At 40.6% G+C, this 23,435-nt stretch overlaps 3 protein-coding genes and 1 long non-coding RNA gene across 5 annotated transcripts; 2 read left to right on the plus strand and 2 right to left on the minus strand.

The window, feature by feature from the left end:
* Positions 1–233: 233 nt before the first annotated feature.
* LOC119124584 (1-phosphatidylinositol 4,5-bisphosphate phosphodiesterase zeta-1-like) lies at positions 234–10,519 on the plus strand. Its single transcript, XM_037254711.1, has 11 exons — positions 234–567; positions 1,131–1,332; positions 2,228–2,372; positions 2,483–2,635; positions 4,568–4,783; positions 4,913–5,069; positions 5,686–5,802; positions 7,159–7,331; positions 8,056–8,182; positions 9,131–9,280; positions 9,366–10,519. The coding sequence occupies exons 1-11, from the start codon at positions 270–272 to the stop codon at positions 9,446–9,448; spliced, it is 1,821 nt and encodes a 606-aa protein (XP_037110606.1). The 5' UTR covers positions 234–269; the 3' UTR covers positions 9,449–10,519.
* Positions 4,428–9,449, minus strand: LOC119124585. Its single transcript, XR_005098300.1, has 4 exons — positions 9,360–9,449; positions 8,039–8,144; positions 5,656–5,820; positions 4,428–5,013 (listed from the first exon to the last, which is right to left on the minus strand). It is a non-coding gene; the product is annotated as an uncharacterized LOC119124585 (long non-coding RNA).
* pik3c2g (phosphatidylinositol-4-phosphate 3-kinase catalytic subunit type 2 gamma) lies at positions 10,091–21,225 on the minus strand. Its single transcript, XM_037254710.1, has 33 exons — positions 21,076–21,225; positions 19,890–20,395; positions 19,738–19,817; positions 19,198–19,355; positions 18,822–18,936; positions 18,648–18,759; positions 17,775–17,845; positions 17,584–17,647; positions 17,389–17,514; positions 17,294–17,324; positions 16,996–17,179; positions 16,800–16,922; positions 16,405–16,533; positions 16,226–16,340; positions 16,019–16,152; positions 15,616–15,804; positions 15,437–15,530; positions 15,272–15,366; positions 14,949–15,129; positions 14,764–14,871; positions 14,591–14,683; positions 14,350–14,479; positions 13,685–13,821; positions 13,426–13,595; positions 13,186–13,342; positions 12,995–13,104; positions 12,456–12,624; positions 12,270–12,388; positions 12,105–12,201; positions 11,944–12,007; positions 11,728–11,807; positions 11,516–11,641; positions 10,091–10,811 (listed from the first exon to the last, which is right to left on the minus strand). Exons 2-33 carry the CDS (start codon positions 20,346–20,348, stop codon positions 10,659–10,661), a joined length of 4,173 nt encoding a protein of 1,390 aa, XP_037110605.1. The 5' UTR covers positions 20,349–20,395; positions 21,076–21,225; the 3' UTR covers positions 10,091–10,658.
* A 347-nt stretch (positions 21,226–21,572) lies between these two features.
* LOC119124302 (small integral membrane protein 29-like) lies at positions 21,573–23,310 on the plus strand. 2 transcript variants are annotated; one of them, XM_037254077.1, is made up of 4 exons: positions 21,573–21,918; positions 21,989–22,014; positions 22,077–22,176; positions 23,226–23,310. In XM_037254077.1, the coding sequence occupies exons 1-4, from the start codon at positions 21,826–21,828 to the stop codon at positions 23,256–23,258; spliced, it is 252 nt and encodes an 83-aa protein (XP_037109972.1). In that variant the 5' UTR covers positions 21,573–21,825; the 3' UTR covers positions 23,259–23,310. The 2 variants fall into 2 exon arrangements, with proteins under 2 accessions (XP_037109972.1, XP_037109971.1); XM_037254076.1 differs by lacking the exon at positions 23,226–23,310 and adding an exon at positions 22,368–22,489.
* Positions 23,311–23,435: the final 125 nt, after the last annotated feature.

Genomic DNA, 23,435 nt, shown 5'->3' on the forward strand with positions numbered 1-23,435 from the left:
TGACAAACTGGATTTGAACAGCAGAGCCTGTTTCCTTCATGTCAGCGCTGGCACGGATGCCCTGTGTGTTAATGAAGGTGAAAGCAGGTTCTGTTCTTTAGTGTGGAATGCCTGGAGATCAGATTCACCGAGTGAGCTGTCTGTTGCTGGGCACCCATTAACGTTTTTTCTTCGCGCTTGTGTCACAATTGTGACGGGCTGTAGAACAAAGGATAAAAAGAGGGAGGGGGAAATGCATTAAGGTAGGATAGTACGAATCTCAATGACTGATGGGAAGCACAGGGGAAAGTCACTGGCGTATAAAAAAAAATCATTTTGAAATCATTAAAGAGGCTCAAATGGGGATTGGAAGACTACAAAATTGTTTGCAGATCAAAATGAGAAGAAGCAAGCCCCCGTCCACCAGGAGAGGCGATATCGAGAAGCTCTTCAACAATTATGCCTCAGGCCAGACCACGCTACCTGGCTGCTCCCTGCTCAGGTTTCTCCAAAAGGAGCAGCTGGAGCTCGCAGCCGACGAGGCCACGGTCCAGAGCTTGATCGAGAGATATGAAATCGAAGAGGCGGGTGAGTGAAGTGAGCCGTGGGACGTGCCGAGCTGCTGGAGGCCTCCATGACAGGAATATAGCCTTGGGAAGCATTGATGTGATTTGTTGTAAAGCACAACATCTCCACACACTTCACTGATCACAATATTTGGTACACTCACACCATTTGAACTGGTAAAAGCGTTTGTAGGCTAGAGTGGAAATTCCGAGGTCTGTTAAGGATCTCTTTGTGTTTTTGAAGGTAATATTTGAATAGATTTGCCACATTTTGAGGTTACAAACATTTGCATCATAATTTTTTTTATGAGCAGCACGAGAAAATATTTATGCTAATCGGCTAGTGATAGCACTATTCGAACTCAAAGACAAATTGGGGTAGTGTCGGTGCCAAAAGATCAGAAATCAATCTCAAACCTAAAATTGATAATCAACTAAAATGGCATCAGCGAAATAACACGTCTTCGCAGATTTACACCACGCATCACAGAAATTGAGATCTAATTGTCTATGTGCCCCAAGATTGATTGGCAGGATAGAAAATGGCCACCCTAATTGTAACTTTGCTTGCTCATGCTCTTGCAGCCATACAAAGTCAGTGCATGACATTTGAAGGCTTCCACCGCTACATGGAGTCCAAAGACTGCTGTGTTTTCAATCAATCCCACAAGTTTGTGTACCAGGACATGAATCAGCCACTCAGCAGCTACTTTATCTCTTCATCGCACAACACCTACTTGACAGGAGACCAACTCATTGGCAAAAGCCACCTGGATGCCTACATTTGGTAAGTCTTTGGCATACTTTGACGAGGTGCCTTCCAGTTAAATGGTTTCACAAATTCACGGGGGAGAGAGTTGATTGGATAGCAGAATGATTTGCTACAGTAAATGTATGGATGGATGATTGAAAGCCAGGTGGCAAGATGACCAAGTGTCTGTCCTTCGCTTCCATGGCCTGAATCTTGCATTTGAAGAAAATACGAGTGCCATTTATGTTAAGCCTAGAGTCCTAGTTAACTTATAGTGACAGCTATATTATAGCATGTGAGGCTACATGTTGCTAAATCATGCAAGTGACTGGTGACCGGTCCAGAATGCAGCCAGTCTCTGTGTTGCCCATAACCTTGAACAGGATGAGCAGGAGAAAATGGATGGATAGTTACGATATTCTAAATGCTAACCTGTCCTGTTTAATAAGGACAGGCAACCTATGAAGGGTGAGCCCTTCTGAATTTAGGATCATCAGTAACTATATTTTACAAGCTTGTATCAGCGACCTTTGGTTCTGCCTCACTTCTTTAAAGGGTAACAAGGAAATCTCTCACCTTAACCGTCCATTTAATGACGGTCTAGGCTGCTTTCTGGGGCGCCTCCGAGGGCATCGCCTTCATAGGTTGCCCAAGAATGCATCCCATGATATAACTAAAAATTTGAATCTGGTAGCTCACTCTTTTCCCAGTGAACCTTTATTGAGGCAGATCATACAAGAAAAAGATGATAAAAGGTTTGCATCAGACATTTTGGGACTTTTCAAACCAAATCGGACACTGAACTGAACCTTAATGGAAAAAGCTTTATTGTACCCATCAGATTATTCTCATTTTATGGAGACGCCTGATTTAGTGTCGAGATGCATCAATGCATTCGGTATTGTACGTTAATTAATATTTGCATTCAAAGTGCTTTGAACAAAGGCTGCCGCTGTCTGGAGATAGACTGCTGGAACGGACCAGGTATGGAGCCCATCGTCTACCATGGTTACACCCTGACCACAAAGATTCTCTTCAAGGATGTTATTGCAACTGTGGGACAGTATGCTTTTGAGGTCGGTACCTTCAAGTGTTCCTATTGACCCCATCTCCTGAGCTACGTTAGCTTCAAGCATAGATGCATAGGAATTGAAAATGCTTCAATGCCCTAATTGTTCTCTGGCAGGCGTCTATTTACCCGGTAATCTTGTCTCTGGAGAACCATTGTTCCAAGGAACAGCAGGAAGTTATGGCCCTCCACCTCACCTCTATACTAGGAAACAAGCTGGTTGATGTGCGCTTGGATCACCAGACCACGGGAGACCTCCCAAGCCCAAATGTAAGATTATGTAGAAACACGCCATCATGTAATTGGAGTACTGGTCTACAGCAGTTAAGCTCCACTGAAGATAGTTTAAACCTTTTTTGTAACAGTTTTGCATTGAGACAAAAAATTATTCTTTGCCAGTTCCAAACTATTCCGACTCCTCCAGTCAAAACATTGCATCAGCCATGACTGAACAGCAGATTGAGGGATAATGTGCACTTCAGCCTCATGCCAATATGATGAGTTGGATGAAGTGCATTTCTCTTTGAGGAGATGCTCTGCGGGCTTTTTTCGTCTCCGAGCCGCTCATATTTGTCATTTAAAATTTATCGCAAGAAAGTTTTTGCATTGAGTCAGAGTTTGACTCATGGCTCTCAAAGCTTCTTCAAGAAAGGTCGTCTTTATCAAATGAAGAGCAAAATCTGTGGCACTGAGTGCTAGAAAACTACAGTGGTGCCTTGAGAGACGGAAATGGCGTAATTATAAATCCAACTTGAATTATAGCAACTAATCACACGTGTCCAGCCTACGTCTCAGCTCTTCTCTGAGCTCGTTAATTATGGTTCTAATATTAGTTGTTCTACGCAGATGATCAAGATTATATGACAGTTTTATTGTTAGTCTACATACTGTTGCTACACTGTTTTCGGTCAATTGATGCTGATTAGCATTAAGCTAGCTGCCTGAAAGGCAAATTTATGTGGTTGTTTTAAATACACAATGGGAAATTGTTTTAGTTTACGTTTAGTTCGACAGTAAACTTTCATTTGGAGTGCCATTGAAAAGCTCAAAGCCTTTTTAAAATAATTGTTCAATATTTGCCAAATTGCTGCATATTGATTGTGTTCACTTCACTGCCGCTGGTCAAAGAAAATCTGATCAAGCGACGGTTCCTATCTCAAAAACGTCTGATCACTCGAGTCTCAAGGCACTGCTGTAATTATAATTAGAGTCCTAGTTGTAAATATTAGGTATCTGGGGGGTTTGTATTCATAATGTTACTTCAGGAGGAACACTGGCAAAAATAAAAAATAAAAACAAATGCTTATGCATGCTGAATTGGTGATGCAAGATTGAATGTTCCCTTTGGGAATAAGTGCAATAATAGGCAATTTCATTGTTTGAAAGAATGAAACGAGCAGACCTCACAAGCACCATGATGCTGCATCAATACTGTAGATGTGGAGCCCAGAGATTTAATAAAGCAAGGAAGTTTACAAACTTTTTTAGCCTTTCTGAAATTAAGATCTCTTGCTTGGAATCAAACATTTTATATCAGAAAAGTTATACACAAGAAAAATCTATCCATCCATTATCTGAACCAGTTATCCTCATGCGAGACGATATTTATCACAATAAAATCACATTGGATATAAATATATACATATACAAACATATATACATGTATATTAGGGGTGCATCTCTCTAGTAACATGATTCTATACATATCTCTATACATGATTCGGTTTGATTTTGTGAGATTACTAATTGATTCTATAAAAAAATTAAAGCTTTGATGCAATGGATTTTGAAAGAGGATTATTATAATCCCTTTACAATATAAATTAATTTGTGCCAGGGAGATTCATTAAAGACTAAAAAGAAATATATTTGTCGCTTTTGTCATATTTCTTAACAGCCAAGCACAAGCGCTCCAAAGTCCAAACAATTACAAAAAGAAAATCAGAAATGTCAAAGCAATTTATACTGATTTATTACTTTTTAAGTGGTTTTTAACCCGTTCAAACTATGATTAGGCTGATTCTTTTATTTGTGTGCCAATGCACATTTATTTCAATTCATTTTTTTTTATACACCCCTCATATATATTTATATATATTATATATGTTTGTGTCTGTGTGTGTGTCTGTGTGAGTGTTTGTAAAGTGACAATGTCCCACATACATTGTATGTGTGTATGTGTGTGTATAAATGGTCACGCAGGACCTAAAGTATAAGATCCTGATCAAGAATAAAAAACTAAAGCCCAATGCTAGAATAGATGGAGCATCAGGGACAGAGGCAGATGACAGTGCAGATGAGGGCTGGGAGGAGGAGGAGGAGGAGGAGGAAGAAGAGGAGGAAGAAGAAGAGGATGAGGTGGATCAACCGAGCATATCAAGGTTCTGGTCCCTGAGAAAGTCAAGCTTAAAAAAGAAAGTGAGTCAGGGCTGTGGTAGCTGATATTAAAAAAGCTAAGGCGTCGTGAAGACAAACTCATATGTCTGCCATCTTATTGCAAAGACGTGACTGCTCTCTTGTTTCTGTGCATCTGAACGCGATGAGCAGAAGAAGAAGGTGGTGGTAGCGGACGGTCTGTCCGACCTCGTCATATACACTGTGTCTGTCAAGTTCACCAGCTTCAGTCACTCCAAAGACAGTCAGAAGTCCTGTGAGAACACATCCATGGCTGAGAAAAAAGCCCGCAAGCTGGCCAAAGTTTCAGGTATAGTCACTCTTAAAAAGAGAAGCCAAGCTCAACTGTGCGGTGTCATTTTGGTGAGAATAGCAGATTTGAATGATTTACAACCACTGTGAGCTCAAAGCAAAATCCCAGCAGGAGGTTTTTTTGGACTTCTGAAGCATTCATCTTTGGTCATAATTCTCCAAAGGGCATACTGAAAACAACATATGACTGAGAGTCCACTCGGGAGAAAATTAGCAAAAGTTGGCCTCGTCATTGTCATGGAAATTTATTATCAACTGTAGCGCTTTCACTACGGCTTTCGCGCTTTAGAAAAACAGCGTCTAAAGAAAAGTTGCAGTGCCTTATCCCTACAAGTGATTTTTTTTTTAGCCACAAAGTTGAGTGAATGTATTTTGCAATACTCCTCGTACTTTTGATATGCAGTATGCAATGACAACAAAATGTAAACATAGACCTTCCTTTTTGACATAGATGGTTTTGCCAGTGTGTCAAACTGCTGCAGTATTGTCAGATTAAGTTTGCCTGAAGTATCGGCAGCTGGTATCGGCAGCCTCCCCAAGTACCCAATACTGACAGTAATTTGTTCTAAAACATTTTCTTTCACCTTATTGAATGGCTCGTGCTTCATCTTCAGGTAAAGATTTTGTTCTGCACAACCAGAGATTCTTGACCAGGATTTATCCAGCGGGCTCCAGGACATCCTCGTCCAATTACAACCCTCAAGAGTTCTGGAACGTTGGATCGCAGCTCGGTGGGTCAAAGAGACGATCTGCATTGACACACAGGGAGAAAATTGTCTGAAAAAATGTTGTTCCGTGGTGTCCTGGGATACGAGTTCAATTCCGTGTCTATGCTTGTATCTCACATCGTATTTCACCGTTATATGTGTATGCCATTTATCAACATTTTCCAATGCCAAGCAAAAAAAGTTAATCGAGCTCTTTATATTACTTATAGTACTTTAGTACCTTATGAAGTCTTTCACAGTTGACTTAGTAAACAGCTTTAATACAAGATTCTTTTTTGCAGAGGATAAAGAATATATGACTGGAAGTTTCGCTATATTGTCCATTATGTTGCGGAACCATTTGTGTTGATGCCCTTTGCTCGCCTGTCTGTGGCGTTTTGCATTGTGTTGGCATTGAGCTTGTGTGTTAGCATTCGGCTAGCAAAAGAAAAGTTGTGTGGTTCTCTCGGTTTTATATTTAGATTCACAGTAAACTTAACTGGAAGCAGCCTTAAAAAGGTTGAAACTAACCGCCAACCTGCTGCTTGCTATGAAATGAGGTGACTTGAGTTCAATGTCACCATATTTATTTTTCCCATTTCAATATATTTCATATTTATTTTCATCAAAAACATGATTTTCTTTTTGTTTGGAGGAAAACGTGTTTTTCATTAAACAGTGACTTATGTGCACAGAGATTATATGAAAGAAGAACTCCACTTGAATGTAACGTATAAGGTGTGGGGACAAGCTCTTAATGTTTGTGGAGGACAAGACAAATATTGCGTCAGGTGAATGAGTGGGATCGTATTAATTAGCAGTGAAAAGAACATTTTCATGCCATTCACCTCCTGTTCCTTCTCTGTTTGTCAATTTTCTTTTTGGATGCCGGCAGTGTCTGATTGCATATTGCCGAAAAAGTCACAGCCTTGAAGCTGGTGTTACTTTGTGTTCTTTCTGCCACCTCGCTGGCTTGCCACAAAGTGAGCCTGACATGAAGCCCTGCAGACTATTTTGCTATGCTGAAAGATGTCGCAGCACCAGACAGGCTGGAATGGATCAATCTCCGTTAAATCAGCGGAACATTCTCTCAAGTGATGCAGACGGGTGGTTACAAGTGACGATTAGAATTATGACGTGCTAGAAAGATTGCCAAAAAGATCACAGTTGTCATTTGCTGGCTTTCTTCCAAAACGACGTTTCACTCGATTAGGCATGAAACGGATGACAGCAAGTGAAGTGCAACTCGCTTATTTGGTGTTCTCAAATGCCTCAGAGGATGGCTGAAAGTCATTGAATCATCTCGCATTTAAAAATTGAAGATATTTTGCTGTGTTTTTCCTTTTCCTTATCCTACTAACGCCCTGTTGTACTTTACAGTGGCACTTAATTTCCAGTCCCCAGGATTGGCCATGGACCTTAATGATGGCCGTTTCCAAGACAACGGAGGCTGCGGCTACATCCTTAAGCCTGCTGTGCTCATGTCTTGTGAAAGAAGCTTTGATCCAACCTGCAGTCAACGTGGTGTTGCACCAACACTCCTGCTGCTCAAGGTATTGCTTTTTGGCAACACTGATGCTTTCGAGACATATCATGGTTCGGCTTCCAGGATTTTTATTTGATACATGTGGCTTGTTTTTCAACTTTGTTCTTAACCATGCAGATGGTCAGTGGCATGCGATGGTGGGGGCCGAGTGGGCGTCGGCCCCAGGTATCCACCTTGAGAATGAACATCAAACCTTTGTCAGAGCCATTTGTCTTGGGAAAAATCAAAGCATGAAACATATCACATGGTGGCATTGAATGGAAAATTCCATAGCAATTCCCAATTAATTTCCATTCACAATGTTGTAATTCCTTAAAAACAAGACAAACAAACTTTTGGTTGTAACAAGAGCTCACCAGAGACCATTATTCAAAAGAGAAGCTCGCACAAAGAGGAAAAGCTTCTCGGCTGCATGGCTGAAATATAAATGTAGTGCATTGTATGCTGCTGTGGCGGGGGAGAGCATCACCTTTATTCACATTGTCACTTTTTATTATTTGATCGTTTCAAGGGAAACTTTGTGATGTCGACCTAGTCGACGCCATGGGGATTTTGAATAACATTGAGTGATACACCCTTGTAAATTATTCATGCACTCAAGAAAACTAACACCCGCTTTTTCTTTTGTGTTTAGCATGAAATTGGCAAATTGATGCAATGGGATGTTTTTTTTAAGAGCCTGAAGTTCAATCCAAGATGCTACTATGTACATACCATGGGCCTGCCAACAGGTTATATGTGGGTCCAATTTACCACTTCCAAAAATGGGGAAGAATCTGGACCCCTTCGTCAGAGTTGAGATCCACGGGATCGGATCGGACTGCAACAGAAAAAACACAAGCACAGTCAAAAACAACGGTAAGTACATCAGCATCAAAGTGTGTGTGTGTGTGTGTGTGTCAGAGTTAATTGCCAACTTGAATGCGTCATCACTTTGTCAACCTTGACGTTCATTTCAAGATTAAGCTGAGCGCTTTCTGTCTCATTTGTACACTCTGTGCTTGTTCCAATTATTCTTAAGAATTTCAACCCTGCGAGAAAAGTCGGAATTTTTGAAGGTTAAAATTAAAACATCTCGCAAAAATTGTCAATACTAACTGTGCATTATTTGGCACTGCTTTTCAATTAGACATTGAGTGACCAGAAAGTCCAAAAACAAATTGTGGTGAGGCGCAAACGTCCATTCATTGAGCCACCCATACATTTTCTATAGCGTCTGTCCACAATATGGACAATTTAAAGTGCTGCCTACCTCAAATGTGGAAGACTGAAGAAATGGGAATCATAAATAAAAATATTAAAATGCATAAATGCATAAAATAAGATCAAAACTTAATTGTATTACAGTCAACGCCACTGGTCGGCTTAATAAAATTAAAAAAAAATCTACTAAGGCGCCACAGTGTTGCACTTCATTATGCCTCTGCTCCTTTGTTCTCCTTTTCCACACCTCCAGGCTTGCATTCATCAGGTGGCTTATCAGCCTCACCTGTTAATTTTGTGAGCCATGCTGGGAGATGTAATACCTTTTTTTTTTTGCCCCGGGTTATGGAGAATATACCCCGCCAAAAACCTGCAAAGGACAAGTGCGATAGAAAATGGATGGTTGAATGTACCTTATATTTATTGCAGGGTTATAATAAATTCTTCAATAATTTTAGGGGGTAAAATACTAATAAGCATTCATAATTGGTGTCATTTATACCTATCTATTTGGCAATTCAACCAATGCTAGCATGTGCTGGCATTTCTGAAGGAATTGCGCTTTCCAGTAAAACTGAGTAAAGGAGTTGATGACGATTGCAGCTTTGAACCCCTACTGGGATTCCGACATGAACTTCCGCATCAGCATTCCCGACCTGTGTCTCATCCGCTTTTGTGTCCGAGACCAGACCGGCTTTCTGTCCAGTGACTTCGTGGGCCAGTACACGCTGCCTTTCAGCAGCCTGAAAAGAGGTCTGTCAACACTCCTGTTTGTTGCATTTTAGCTATTTGAACCTTGACCCCCCCCCCCCACTCCATTTTTTTTCCCTACCTTCAGGCTATCGCTGGGTACCTCTTCAGGCCCGATCAGGATGCAGTTTGGATCCAGCCTCTCTTTTCGTTTATGCCTGGTATTCCTAAAACATAGACCCACAAAATAACAACACACATGCTGCCAACAGAGACGAGTGTAGCAGAGCAACAACAAACGGATGCAAATAAATCAAAGCCTCAGTTATAAATATCGGTTTTATTATAAGAAAATAGATATGCTATATTCCTCCCAGTGCATCACGGAAAAAAAAGACTAAAACACTCAAAAAGCAGTCCTACAATATCTATAAACTGTAGTGAAGGGCAAAATCCCTCGAGTGAGGTTGTAGCTTCCCGTAACAAAATTAAAATTTGCTGCGATTTCAGTTAGTGCGAGCAAAGTTGTTTTCCCTCTCAGAACAATAAATTTGACACTTGCCAGGTAACAGTAATGCTCCACGGCCTCTACTGTATTAAAAAACAAAAGCTCCCCTGAAGCATCACTCCCCTTCCCACGTGAGTTATCAAGCAGGGAATCGTATAAATAGCATCCACAGAGGTATACATACATTATTGAAGTAATTCCAGTGAAGAAAAATCTATTTCTGTTCAGCTTTATAACCAAATCCAATAAAGCAGACGGTGAGAGGAGAGCTGTCAGCAGGATGCCATTAAGATAAAATTAGGAGCTGTGTGATCAGTGAGTGATATTGTGGCTAGGTGGGTTTTACTCATAATAGCCAGAGGTGGTTTTTTTTTTAACTTATTTGTAAAAGATGAGCGCAAAAAGAAATAGGTGCAGTATTGTTGGAAAAATGCAGCTTCATGCAGCATTAAACAGTCTTCTGCCATTTTAAGACAGAGTTGAAGTTATTGGGCAATGGACGTTGTGGAAAAAATATTTTTAAGTTTTCTTTTTTTTAATGTTTAAACCAGTGGTAAATATTTTTACGTACCACCAAAAAACAAAAAGGAAAAAAACCCACAAAGTTTTTACTTCGTTGTAAAAAATAGTATTTCTATTAGTACAAAATATTAAATTGTACCTTAACAAATATTTTACAGAAAACGTTTCTTAAATATTAAATGAGACAAGAGAAAATAAATCTACTAGGGAAAAAAATCTACTCGATTACCTTTATGTCCATGATTCAACATTTGATTGGCATTCATAAAAACTCGGTGCTTTCAGTCACCGCAGTTAAGTTTTTGCAGTTGTAACTTGATCCACAGTCCTATTCACTGCGTTGTAGTTGAGACAAGAGACATTGTGGTTGCGCCCCCTGTCGGCTACTAGCCTGCAGTAAAGCAACTCAGGTCAAAGTGCCGAGTTTCTTAATGTGAACCAAGTCTCCTTGTCGAGCAGCTCCTCGTCCAGTTTGATGTTGGTGGCAGCAACAAACGTCTTCTTGCTCTTCACACTCACTTCCAGCACCATCCCATACAGCAACGGCACATTATTGTACTCCAACTGTGAACCACACAAAGTTTTCTGCATGTCAGCTGTAACTTTCGGAAAAGTTGAGCAGCTTCTAGTTCATCAAGTTTTGTTCCTCCATCTTACAATGATGTTTCAATATGTATTTATTGTATTAAGTGTACAGTTATTTAGTTTTTATTTAGATATATATTTTCATCCTTGTGCAGTCTGATGGATTATATTTACTACCTACATACGTGATGTAAAAAAATTCCCGATGCAAAAACTTTTATCCAGTTACTTGAGCGTAACGTTACGTTCATTAAAGACTCAAGTCTTCAAAAGTGCGATTGTAGTTTGTCTTCCTCTCCTCAAATTCCGAGCTTTTGACTGGTTTTGTATGCAAGCTTAAAGTCAAATTTAAAAGCAGTTTTTGATCTATTAAATTTTAATAATTAGTCTTTTAATAATAAAAGACTTACCAGTCACCAAGTATGATACAAAATAATATACAATTTAAATGATTCAATAGCAGATTCAAATATGAGATTTAATTTTCTAAAGATGTATTTTGGTAAACCACATCCAAAATCACACTCATTTCAAATTTTGTGAATATTCTTGGCATTGTCTTAGATTAGGTGGAACGCATGCTGGTCAGTCAAATTTAAGTGTGACATCATAAGGCTTGTTCATGACACCATGTCATTTTATCACTATCCTGTTATAAAAAAAATATATATATATATTTGTACCAGTTCATTGAATGTAGGGCTGTCATTATTCCGCACTACTTTAGTCTTTCTCTTGGACTTCCGCTGAGGGTCGGGTCTCAGACACGTGACCACGTAGGCATCAGGATTGGAGCCGTTGGCCATCTTCTGTAAATAATTAAAAAGAAAAGGCTTTTAAATTCATGAGAAAGAACATTGAACATGCTGTTTTTCATCCCACGTGGCAAGCTCACAATGTTCTTGAGGTGTTTTACCAAGACCCAGAGCTTGCACTCATTGTAAGAAATGCACAGCTGGATTTGAGGAGACGCCTCTGTAATGAGAAATCACAAGGTGACGGACCAATGCGATGGCTTCATCAGAAAGCTGAGAGAAACATCAAAGTATGATGCAGTAGAATAGACTTTGTCAAAACGTCTGATGAAACTCAGCCTGCCACATTTATTTACCTTCTACCACAGATTCTTTAACCATTTTGGGTCCATCTAAGAACAAGCTGCACACAAATTCATTCTGAAACCAGCAGATTAGCATATAGTCATATAATGTAAAAAAAAAAAAATTAAAAGACAAAAATGGACATAACACAAAAGGCATCAAGCAGACATACTCCCTTGCAAGGTCCCTCAAAAAGCTGTTTGAGGTATTTATTGAGCAGAGCCATCTTCCTGCTTGGGGTGAATGACATCATATACCAGCACGGGAACCTGGAAATGAAAAGAACTAGAACCAGAAGGTACCGGTTTGATGAGAGTGTAATGGACTGCGGACTCACTGAGGCAGAGCAGATTCAATAAAGTGTTTCTGCAGCTGCTTGTGGATCATCTCAAAGTCCTCAAATGTCATTTGGTTATACCAAAAGCCATCATCAATGGTCACTTTCAGGTCATAGATCTGAAGAAAAAAAAAAGCAACAAAACTTCTGTTTCAGTGGTAAACAACAACAATAATAATAACTCACCGCAACTTTGTCCTTGATGGTAAAATCCCGAATGACGGCATCTTGAATGTTGGTGCTCGGAGCAGGAACGCCATCCCGGATGGGGCCAGCTGGCTTCTTCCCTTGCGCCATGCTGTGTGTCAAGAAGTTTAACTTGACCGCGACAGAACCCATGCTCTCCTTGATCTTCCTAAAACACAATGTGACCGTTTCAGAGATCAACATGAGTAGGAACCCAGTTCAGTGCAGACCAAGAGGTGCTGGAGACTTGGTGAGGGTTCCAGGACCTCCATATGTCATGTCACGATGATGTTGGAGTACATCAACAAGATGAAGGGACAAGCAAACAAGTGTAAGGAATAATGATTATCACTGGCGGAGCAGGGGGGGGGCTGTATGGGCATTTCCTCCCACCCCCCTCCATTGAAATATGCAAGGTGCCATTATTTTTTTCAGAATTTCCATCCAACACCATTGGGAACATCTAAGGAATCTTTAGCAGCATTTTTTGAAGGCTTAATATATATATATATAATTATTTTTTTTATGTGTTCATTTACTTTGTGAAGTAGGATGTGGCTTCCAAGTCAGTGTCGTGAGGTCTAAGGTTTCTCTGGACGTATTGCAGGTCATTACAGTCCTTCAGTTCGGGCATTCCTGCATTGGTCATCTGGGGACAATGCAAACACACACACACACACAACCTAAGAAGAGTTTCACAACTACCGCGATGTGGGAGTGTTGGTCTTACGAGTTCCAGCAAGCTGAGTATGAGGCCAGATCTGTATCTGATGATGTTGTAAGCTTCACAGCAGAGTTCCACAAAGCGATGCAAGCGCTGAGGCTTCTGCCCACCACCTGTGATGAAGTGCTGCATCTCCGATGTGAAGATGAAAGGTGATCGGTCCCTGCGTTGTTAAAAGTCAAAGATATGAAAGGTTCTTCCAGCATTTTGTGTTTAATTTCACTCCTGCTAAAAAAGTTGACTGACCTTTTAAAGCTTCCGATCTTCTGCGCATTGCCCATGATCTTGCCAAAGTCGATGTGGAACATGTGCCCGCTGTGCGTTAACATGATGTTGTCGTTGTGGCGATCGCAAATCCCCAGAATGAAGGTGGCCACGCACCAACCTGCACATGAGTGAATGAAGCGCATCACAGCCTGAAAACAAGTGGTAGGCAAACAGGAACGGGAGTTAACAATTAGTCCTGGAGGTCGACTTCTATCGGTTATTCGGGAGCTCTCCTGACATTTTCGTAGTCCTCCTCGGTTTTGTTCCACATGTGGAACCACTTCTCTAGGGTGTCATGTCGGAGGGTCCCACCAAGACCCCACTCCTGCTGGATCTTCCCCAGCGTCACCGCCTCGGGAACCACTTCTATGAGGCCTGTCAGCCGGCAAAAATAAACAATAAATGAAACACACGCAAAATTGACACAACAAAATTAATCGATTAATCGATAAGGAAATCAATTATCATATGGATTGCCTCGTTTTAAGAATTGAGTCATTGTTTAGAGCCATTTTTAACTCAGGATTGTCCAAATCTTCTGATTTCAGGGTCTCAAAAGTAATAATTCTTTGATTTCGATAGGCCTTTGTGAAAATTGTGTTTAATCAAATTTCAGAAATTTTCAAACACCTACGTACTTTTACTTTGGAAAACAACAACCATCAATCCTACTCGTTTAGTTGCTTTTGAATCACTAAATAATAGAAAATCTAAATTATTACAGTAAATTGTATATCGATTAATTGATGGATTAATGGATTCTAGCAATATTTCATACAACGCTACCTTATTACCTTTTTTTCCGATTATGTTTCTTACGTAACTGCAGAGTTCAGTGTGTCTTTTAAGAAAAGTAATTTTTTTCTGCTGTTTGTCAGATGTCAATATTAAAAATCAAGTCACCCTGAGTCATGCCAGTAGAAAGACATCTGTAGGTGACCATTTGTAAGTCCAGCCCTTCATCGAGCCACACCCTGTCCATCAAACGGACCATCTGCAGCACCAGCATGTCCTGACGCAGGCTGTCTCCTGTCTGAAGAAAGCACCTCAAATTAAGTTATGAAAAACGGGGCTCGCACTTCTTCTTGACAGGTCCCAACTAAAGAGCCAACAAGGATCAATAAAGTGCTGCTTTATGACCAACCTTGCAGATCACAGCAATGTTCTTCGCCAGCGGGTCAGTGCAAATGAAGGACACCCCCAGAGGAGATGTATTGGACTGGTAAAATTTACAGGCCTGGAAATAAAAGCTCACATTAGAAAACACTTGTTTCAAGATGTATGCCTTTGATTGTGATGATACTGTGATGCATTTACATCCAGCTCCACTCCCTTGACATGGACAGCAACATCTAAAGGTAGACAGCAGCTTCCCTCGTCTTTAAAGAACTTCTCAATCTTCTCCTTTTCTTTGTTCAGAACCGTCTGCAACGACAATCATCATGCGTGTAGAAGGTCGGACTTGCCGCTGAGTCAGAGCAATGCGAATGAGTTCAAAAGACCTTCCGTCGCGTTTTCTCCGACATCCGGACCTTCTCGGCCACTTGCATGAGTGCCGACAACAAGCGGGTTTCTCGGTCCAGTTCCTCCCGCAGCGCTCGACCGCAGCAGAAGCGAAGGGCCGCGTGCACTTTAGCGAACCAGCGTTGGTAGTGCGGCTCTGTGCATGCATCCTCCAGCAGCCTTGGAATGGAGCACCGAGGGAACACTGTATATTACTATTTTGATGTGACGCAATTGAACCATTTGTTATTGTGTTGACTTGTTTGACTTTCACGCAACTCTAACAGTATATTAACGCCGCAATCCCTGGTTGGTTCCTGACCAGAAGAGTTGATGAGCAATCCGAATGTTCTTTAGCGATCTCTCCAACAGCAACATGACCAGAGCTCCATCCAGCTTCCACTCGCTCTTTAGAGCCTGCAAAACAAGATGATGATGATGAAGAACTAAATAGCAGTGAAGGAGATGTGTCTGTTATGGTGCTCACCTGAACCAACTGTGGCAAATACAGCTCAAGCTCATCATCGGGAATTTGTCCAAAGAACTGCACAGCGGCCTCACGCACTGTCTGATCTGGAAAACTGCACCAAAAAAAAATTTTTTTTTCTTCAATTAAGTGAATCGGTAATGTGGAATAAACGGCAGGGATCAGTGCTCGTCCCTTACTTATCGGTGAGAAGGAAGAGAGCCTCCTCGGCAAGATGGATAGCCCAGCGGTCGACAACCGTGTAGATCTCTGTCAGGTCCTCAGGCTGCCACCTGGGGGCGCCACCCAACACCAGGTGGAGGAAGGTGCTTCCTTTGTCACAGTTGTGACGTTTACTCCACAGGAAGCTCTTCTCGTTTTCTGACAGTCTGAAGAGAAACGAAACTGAGTTGTCAAAACAAGTCAGTGTTGGGAGGGGAATATAAACTAAATCATTACGGCTTCTTCACTACAATCATAAGTAATAATAATAATAATAATAACAGCAATAATAATAATAATAACAATAATAATAATAATACATTTATTCTAAATTCTTCAAGTGGGTAAAAAAAGTGTCTGGAATGCTTTTCTTGCACTCACAAGGAAAGGCAGAGCTTCTTGGAGACTTGTAACATTTTCTTTTCCAGATCTTGGCAAGGCGAAGAGAATATGAAAGACCCAGGGAGCGCGACGGGCCTCCGGTACATCCAATTCACCTCATCTGGAAACTCAAGCTGCATATTAGAGCGGATGAGAGTTGAGTTTGTTTTTTCAGAACAGAGCGCAAAGCTGTCTAATACTCCTCACCTGCAGGATGACCCCCACTGTTTGTCTGTGGCTGTCAAACAGGGCTGGAGAGGGTGGTGAAGACAGCATGGCCAACATGGACAAACTGAGCAGGATGGTCCCTCTTACCAGAGTTCTACGCACACAGTTTTAGTCAACAATGTGATGGACACGGTGAAAGCTATTCATCCTTGTGGTACCTGTCGCTGTAAAGAGGTAGAACGGCCCATGCCAGCAGCTCGGGGCTTTTTCCTCGCTTTGAGCCCATCAGCTGGAAGGTCAGCATACTCTCGTAGGGCTGCTCCTTTATCGGGACAGGAAATGCCATCCTGACATTCAAAAACAAATGTTTGTTTATATTTGTGTATTTTGCTCCTCAGTGTAAACAGCAAAGTTGAACGCCGCAAAATTTTTAGTTGTCTGTAAGTAAAACAAAATGGAGGTTGAACGGCTGCCTCACGTGACATCACAAAAGGTGAAAGCAAATCTTGTGAGACGGCGGCTCAGTGTGCATCTAAAAGATTAGCTTGCCAGTTAAGAAATGTAAAACGTTAAATAAAACATTTATTAAAGGCTGCATGGAACGTGAACTCACATGCGGTTACAACGTAATTTCTTCTCAAAGGACAAAGCAGTGCTGATGTTTTCGGAAACCACAGCTGAGCAAAGCTGCGTTTCGCCATACGTCAACTGGCAGGATATAGAAAAGCAGTCAAACCTAGAAAAAAAAGAGAGAGAAGCCATAAGGATCATGTTCTTTTTTTTTTTACTGTGGCATACTTATGTCATACATGGTCATCCAGCTAGGTTGCAGCTGATAGAGCGCGGCCAGGTTGAACTGTAACAGTTCACTGTTGTCCTCCACATCACGAGTCTGAGGTGTGCTGGCGATTTCCAGAGTGCTGAAGTTGGAGAGGAAGTTTGCAAAGAAGCTCTGCATGACTTTCAGCAGGGACTTGTGCAGCGCCTGCATGGCTACAAGACACACCATTGAAAAAAATTGAAGTAGTCCAAGGACGCTTGCTTGAAGAGTTTTTGTCCCATTGATTGATCATAATTGCAATATTTAAATATGCTAAATCTACTCACCACTCTCACATTCGGACATTTCCTCATGACTCTGCAACAAGATGCATCAGATACATGAATACTTGTGAAAAACTGACATAGGCGAGTCCACCTACCAGAGGGATGGGGTTGACTCTGTTGAGCCGGCCAATGGCGTCTTCCAGCTCCTCGCTTGAGAGGCCGCACAGGAGGTCGGTGATGGTGCGAACGTGGGTCACCATGACGTTGACGTTCATCCCCGACTGCACACATCGAGACACTTTGAAATGCTTCATTCACAAATATTCTACCCATAAACACTCTTGACTGACTTTGTTTTTCATCAGCGTGGCCTCCTCTCTGCTGTAGCTTGTGAGCACATTCTCCAGACTCAACCTAGGGGTCAAACACAAAAGCATACACACACCTATATTTCCTGTAAACAAACGTCAAATGTCATTATGACAGTTGTAATAAAAAGTAAACACAGCCCATCCAAGGGCGTGACCGCTCTCTGGCTTACTTGCAAGCATTGAAGACACAGACCGGCCGTATCAGCTTGAAGAGGTGACCTGGAGGTTTGTCATCCCCTACCTCAAGGGGGGGGGGAGAAAAAAAATAGACTATTATATTACTCATTGATGCACTTTTAGAGTGCTTATTTCAATTAAATGAATGAAAAAGGCAATTATAATTAAAGTCAATTAAAGTAATTTTATCTATCTATCTATCTATCTATCTATCTATCTATCTATCTATCTATCTATCTATCTATCTATCTATCTATCTATCTATCTATCTATCTATCTATCTATCTATCTATCTATCTATCTATCTATCTATTAATATTACTTCAAGGGGGTATGACTATTATTCATTGATGCACTTTTAGGGTGTTTATTTGAATGAATTGAATTCAAAAGACAATTATAATTAATGGGAATTAAAGTAATTGTATGTATTTATGTATTTATTTATTTATTCATTCAGTTATCTATCTATCTATCTATCTATCTATCTATCTATCTATCTATCTATCTATCTATCTATCTATCTATCTATCTATCTATCTATCTATCTATCTATCTATCTATCTATCTATCTATCTATCTATCTATCTATCTATCTATCTATCTATCCATCCATCCATCCATCCATCCATCCATCCATCCATCCATCCATCCATCCATCCATCCATCCATCCATCCATCCATCCTTCACCTGTCCTCCAAATTTCAGCTGTCAGTACGTCATAAAGAACAAAGTAAATTGTAAAAAAATAATAATAATAACACAGGAATTGCTTTCACGGGCACACCAACAAAGTCAATAATATTGCGGAGCAGGTCGTTCCTTGGCCAATGATTAACGTTTGAGACGGTTGGGGGTGACTCACATCCCTGGCCAGGCTGCGTTTCAGGTTGCTGGAATGGAGCAGTCGAAGGGGAAGGTCCATGTTGAATTTGCAGTGCGTTTGGACGACCTCGTGCACACCCAGCAACTCGTAGCTGTTGAAACGTGGAAATATTCAGTCGGGAAAATAAGAAGTTTGCTCAGTGAAATGACTTACTTGTGAAGATACTCCTCCGAATTGCACAACTTGAGCACATAATAGTCGGCGGATTTGTGAGCGAGATCGAAGAGCTGGAAGATCTCTTCGATTAAACTTCGCACCGTCCTGTTCACTAGACAAACACAATTCATCAATTTAACATCACATACCCTACTCACAAATAGTTGACTAGTTTGAGTGAGATTACAGGATGACCCTAATATGTATGGGATGCCATTTGTAAAGTGGTTCATTGCTACAAATAAAAGCAACTTTTAGTCACTTTTAGCTTCAGTGTTAAAAAAAAAAAAATAGTTGGCATTTGAACATCCTGAAATTTCACCCAAAATCTGTAGTGTATATTTTTTTTTACAGCACTAGTGAGGCATAATACCTGTGGTTGGAATTGGAAGTTGGTGACTTTTATTTTCGATCGCCACGTAGACGGTCAGCTTGACCTGATGCAGCAGCGCAGGATGGATACGTGACACTCGCGCGCACACCACACCCAAGTTGTGAGCAATTTGTGTGTGCGGGTAGCGCGACAGCAGACTGGGTGGAAGCACAGACAGTTTGCGGCTCAGGCATGCACAACAAAGACATTCTTTTCAGCTTACTTACTTTTAATTACAATAATTACAGCTGGTCCACACGACACATTTTAAGCAAATGGCACTTAAGGGAGTGTCGTTTTTGAAATGTTTTTGATGAGGATGAAATTGTCATCCCTACCTCAAGGGGGGAAAATATATGACAATTATATTATTCATTGATGTACTTTTAGGGTGTTTATTTAAATGAAATGAATGGAAAAAGTCTACTGGCACGGCTGCTTTAGAGCGCCTCATTGTTGACAACAAGTGTGCGCACGTCATTGTGAGAAAGGCAGCTTGAGTTGGCCCAAAACATTTTGATGTCTTGCATAACATCTTACTTGGATGTAGCTTGACAGAAAGTAGTCATCACCGCTGTGCTGCCTTCTGGAGCATCTGTCAGTTTGATGACCCATTTCTCCTAATGTGAAAGACAATCGTTTAGGCCTTCCCGCTGTCAATTCTAGGCAGAAAAACAATGGCGTTTACTCACCAGGTTATCTATTTGTGTGTTTGATCGGGTCAATTTGTGCACATGGACAGTCAGGTCACAGGAGAACCTGTTTTTGTTGTGGCCAGATGGCCCGTGCTTCCTGGGCGGTACAGGTGGGGAAATTTGGTCCTGACCAATTGGAGGCTTGGCACTCGGGATCGGAGGGGCGGTGCGGCGGGGTTGGAGAGCCACGCGGCTTTCTTGCCGAGCATCGCGAGGATATCCTCGGACATGAGTCAGCGGTTCAGAGATGGATTTCAAAAGTGGTGGGCGGTTGACTCTTGGGGGTTGATCACTGATCTGATTTTCAGCAGCAATATCGATGTCCTCGTAAAGATGAGACTCAAATTGACTTGCTGGCAATGATGCGGAGAGGTCAATGTTTGCATTTTGTCTGTGGAGAACTCGAGGTGGTGGTACAGGGGGTGGTGGTCCTAGCCGCAATCCAAGGGGATCCATCACATTGTAAGCCGAGTGTGTCTTGATTCTGGAGTGTGTCACGCACACTGCAAAAAATGACAACAAAAACGTTTGAGTGAAATTATACGACAACAAAAAAGCAGGTGAACTTTAATTGACCGAAAACTGTGTGCACATGACCGACTGGTTTTTGTTCTTTCAGGCCTTCCTGTGCCTCTTCTTTAAAAACAGAATCTAAATTAACCAGGAAATGTATTGACTGAGTCACAGCTCAAATATGTTCAGCAAAAACAAAATACACAAAAATCCCAATTACAGTAAACATTCAGATTCCAACGTTTTGACAAGGTCAAATGAGTTCCCCTATAAAGGTTCTCGTGCATTTTAGGTTCATGCTGAGATTTCCCTCAAGGATTGACTCTCCCTACTTTTATGTATGTGACCTGATTTTAGGGTTGAGTCTAATCATTAACAATCTTTCAAATCTTAACAGGAAATGCTGCAACGCGCCACAATGTCTCAGGACCTACTCGGTTCACAAGACAAAACATGACAAGCTTGCTGAAAAACACAGAAACACCAACATCGGGTCTTTTTGTTTTAGAGAAGGAAGTTTACTTCAACTTGCAAATGTACAATATACACAATACACAATCGGATGTGGTTTATAAACATAAAAAGGTGATTGAGATGTGTCCTCCTTAATGCAATTAAAAAAATAAATAAATAAATAAAATGAAACTAAAATGAGTTGCTTGTGACCTACCATTAGCAGTGTGGATCTGGTCCCATCTGTCTTGTAAATTGAGGCCATCATGCTCAGCGAGTTAGACCTGAACACTTGCTGGTGACACCAATATGGATTGACTCCTCCCACTTTCCTTACTTCCCCTCACCTGAACCACCACATCGTCGACACGCCCTCTGCTGGAGGAAACACATTATCACAGTGAGAAAAAAAAATAGTTTAACTTTCATTTGTTACCTTTTTCACTGATTGACACAGTGGAAATTTTGTTTGCTTTGTGTTGATGAACTTATCATGTTGGACCTTTTGAAAGGGAAAACTAATTGGAAGTAAAATTCAAATGGTTCGAAAATAAAAGTGGGAAAATCCTGCACTGGCAAACTTGTCCTTTGTATATACAGCAACAACATATTCAGTGGCTATTTAACTGCCACGCCTCCTGAAGGAATGTTAGTAAACAGGTTTGAAGTTGGTTGGCACAATATTTTGACATTGCACTTCTAGTAATCCAATTTTGGTTTCAATTCTACTGTCTATCTGTTGTTAACCCCTGCTACATACAGTATGTGGGCCTGCTCGGCAGTGAAACCAAAAATAAATTGGAGCACATTTTCAAATTTCAAAAGTGTGGCTAAACCTGATAGCAGTTACCAAACAAGTACGTCTCAGTTTCAAAACGGTTGGTGACTAAAATAAATATCTTGGAATGTGTCGCAAAGGTGCCGTGTGATGTGAGGAGGCCAGCGGGAGGAAAGTGAGCTGATCGGAATGTATTACAACCACAGCGTTTCACCTGCAAACACAGACAGAAGATTTATTGGCTACTATGCTCTCGTCCCGTTGTTCTTCCACACGGCCTTGGTAAGGGGGTCGACATTTCTGCTTCTCTTTGTTAATCACATGACTTCAGTGGTGTCGTGTTCACCCTCAGGTTGTGTTTATGAAGAAGAGAATGAGGTAAGAAGACTTTTTTTTTTACATGATTCAGAATATTTGTCTATCATTATGTGTGTTGTTAGATTAGATGAGTTGCGTCACCGGCTAATTCCAGTGTATAGCTACGACCCTGCAGAAGACCAGTGGGTGGGTGATGAACTGGAGAGTGATGATGAGTTGAAGGTATGGAAACAATCTCAGTAATAGAAACAAAGACCCTCAACCATTTCAAGTTGATAGAAAATTTGTTATGTATTAAATTAATACATGCAATGATGCAAAATTTTACGATAGAGACGTAATTGTTGATACAACTATTTTGTTGGAAAAGGCTTGGTAAAGATATGAGCTCATCAAGACTCTTTCTCTCATAGGAACCACTGTATAAGGAAGAACAATTCAACATACAGTAAAGTGTAGCTATAAAGTGTGAAATAAATGACAATTCAGCAAATGACAATTCATAATATCAATAAAAATATTATTTCTTGCACTGGCCTGCTGTCCCATTACTTTTGTCCACGTCATGCGTTTACAGCAATGGACACTAGATAGCGCCGCTAGCAAATGATATGAATGCCCAATTTGAAACGCTAATCCTGTATTTATTGCATTAAATTGATTTTATTTTCCCCTCTCAAGTAGGTTACTCAAAAAGCATTAATTCATTTAGTTAATTGCATCAAATAATTACTGCATAAGATGTATTTGATTATTTATTTTATTTATTTGTATTCATTGACAGTTGATTTACCGTGAATAATAAAATTAAAACATTCGTAAACGCATATTTCTAAAATACCATTAAAGCGTTTAACTAGACTTTATTAAATAACTTTAAAAATTATTATTACCGAAGTGTTTTATTAATTTCTGTTTTAAAAATTAGGGTGCTCACCATCGCATCATTAAGTGATCGTTTTAGCAGGAATCACAATCGTGATTTGTTTTTCCCCAGAGAGAAAAAAAAAAGGTGGATTCGTCAACCATCTTCCTGGATTCTGACTAATAAAAGCCTCTTGAAATTTCTACTTTGTGAGTTAATATATATAGTGTCCAAGTTTCTTTACAATTTTAATAGATCTTTAAACCATGGGGTGTCATTTCTAGTCATTTCTTAACTTAAACATGACACAATGGGGTTAGCCCACCACTAGTTTTAACTACAGGGATTTGGTGAGATCAAAATACTTGAAAAATGGTCATTTAGAATGAAAATTAATTTCCAGCAGGTGCGTGAAAGAGAAGGCGTGGCCTCCACATAAACACTGACAGCTCAGAAAGACTTTGCCAGCTAAAGTTCCACATTGACGCCAGCCACCATGTAAGTTTCGATGACGCCACTGTGCACAATAACAGGCTTGAAGTGAAGCGCTAACATCTGTTTGTAAGGATCACGCATTTAACTGTTTTTACGCTTTACATAAGCTCAAAGTGAATAA

Source organism: Syngnathus acus, chromosome 6 (genome assembly GCF_901709675.1).
Source record: "Syngnathus acus chromosome 6, fSynAcu1.2, whole genome shotgun sequence".
Classification (NCBI taxonomy): domain Eukaryota; kingdom Metazoa; phylum Chordata; class Actinopteri; order Syngnathiformes; family Syngnathidae; genus Syngnathus; species Syngnathus acus.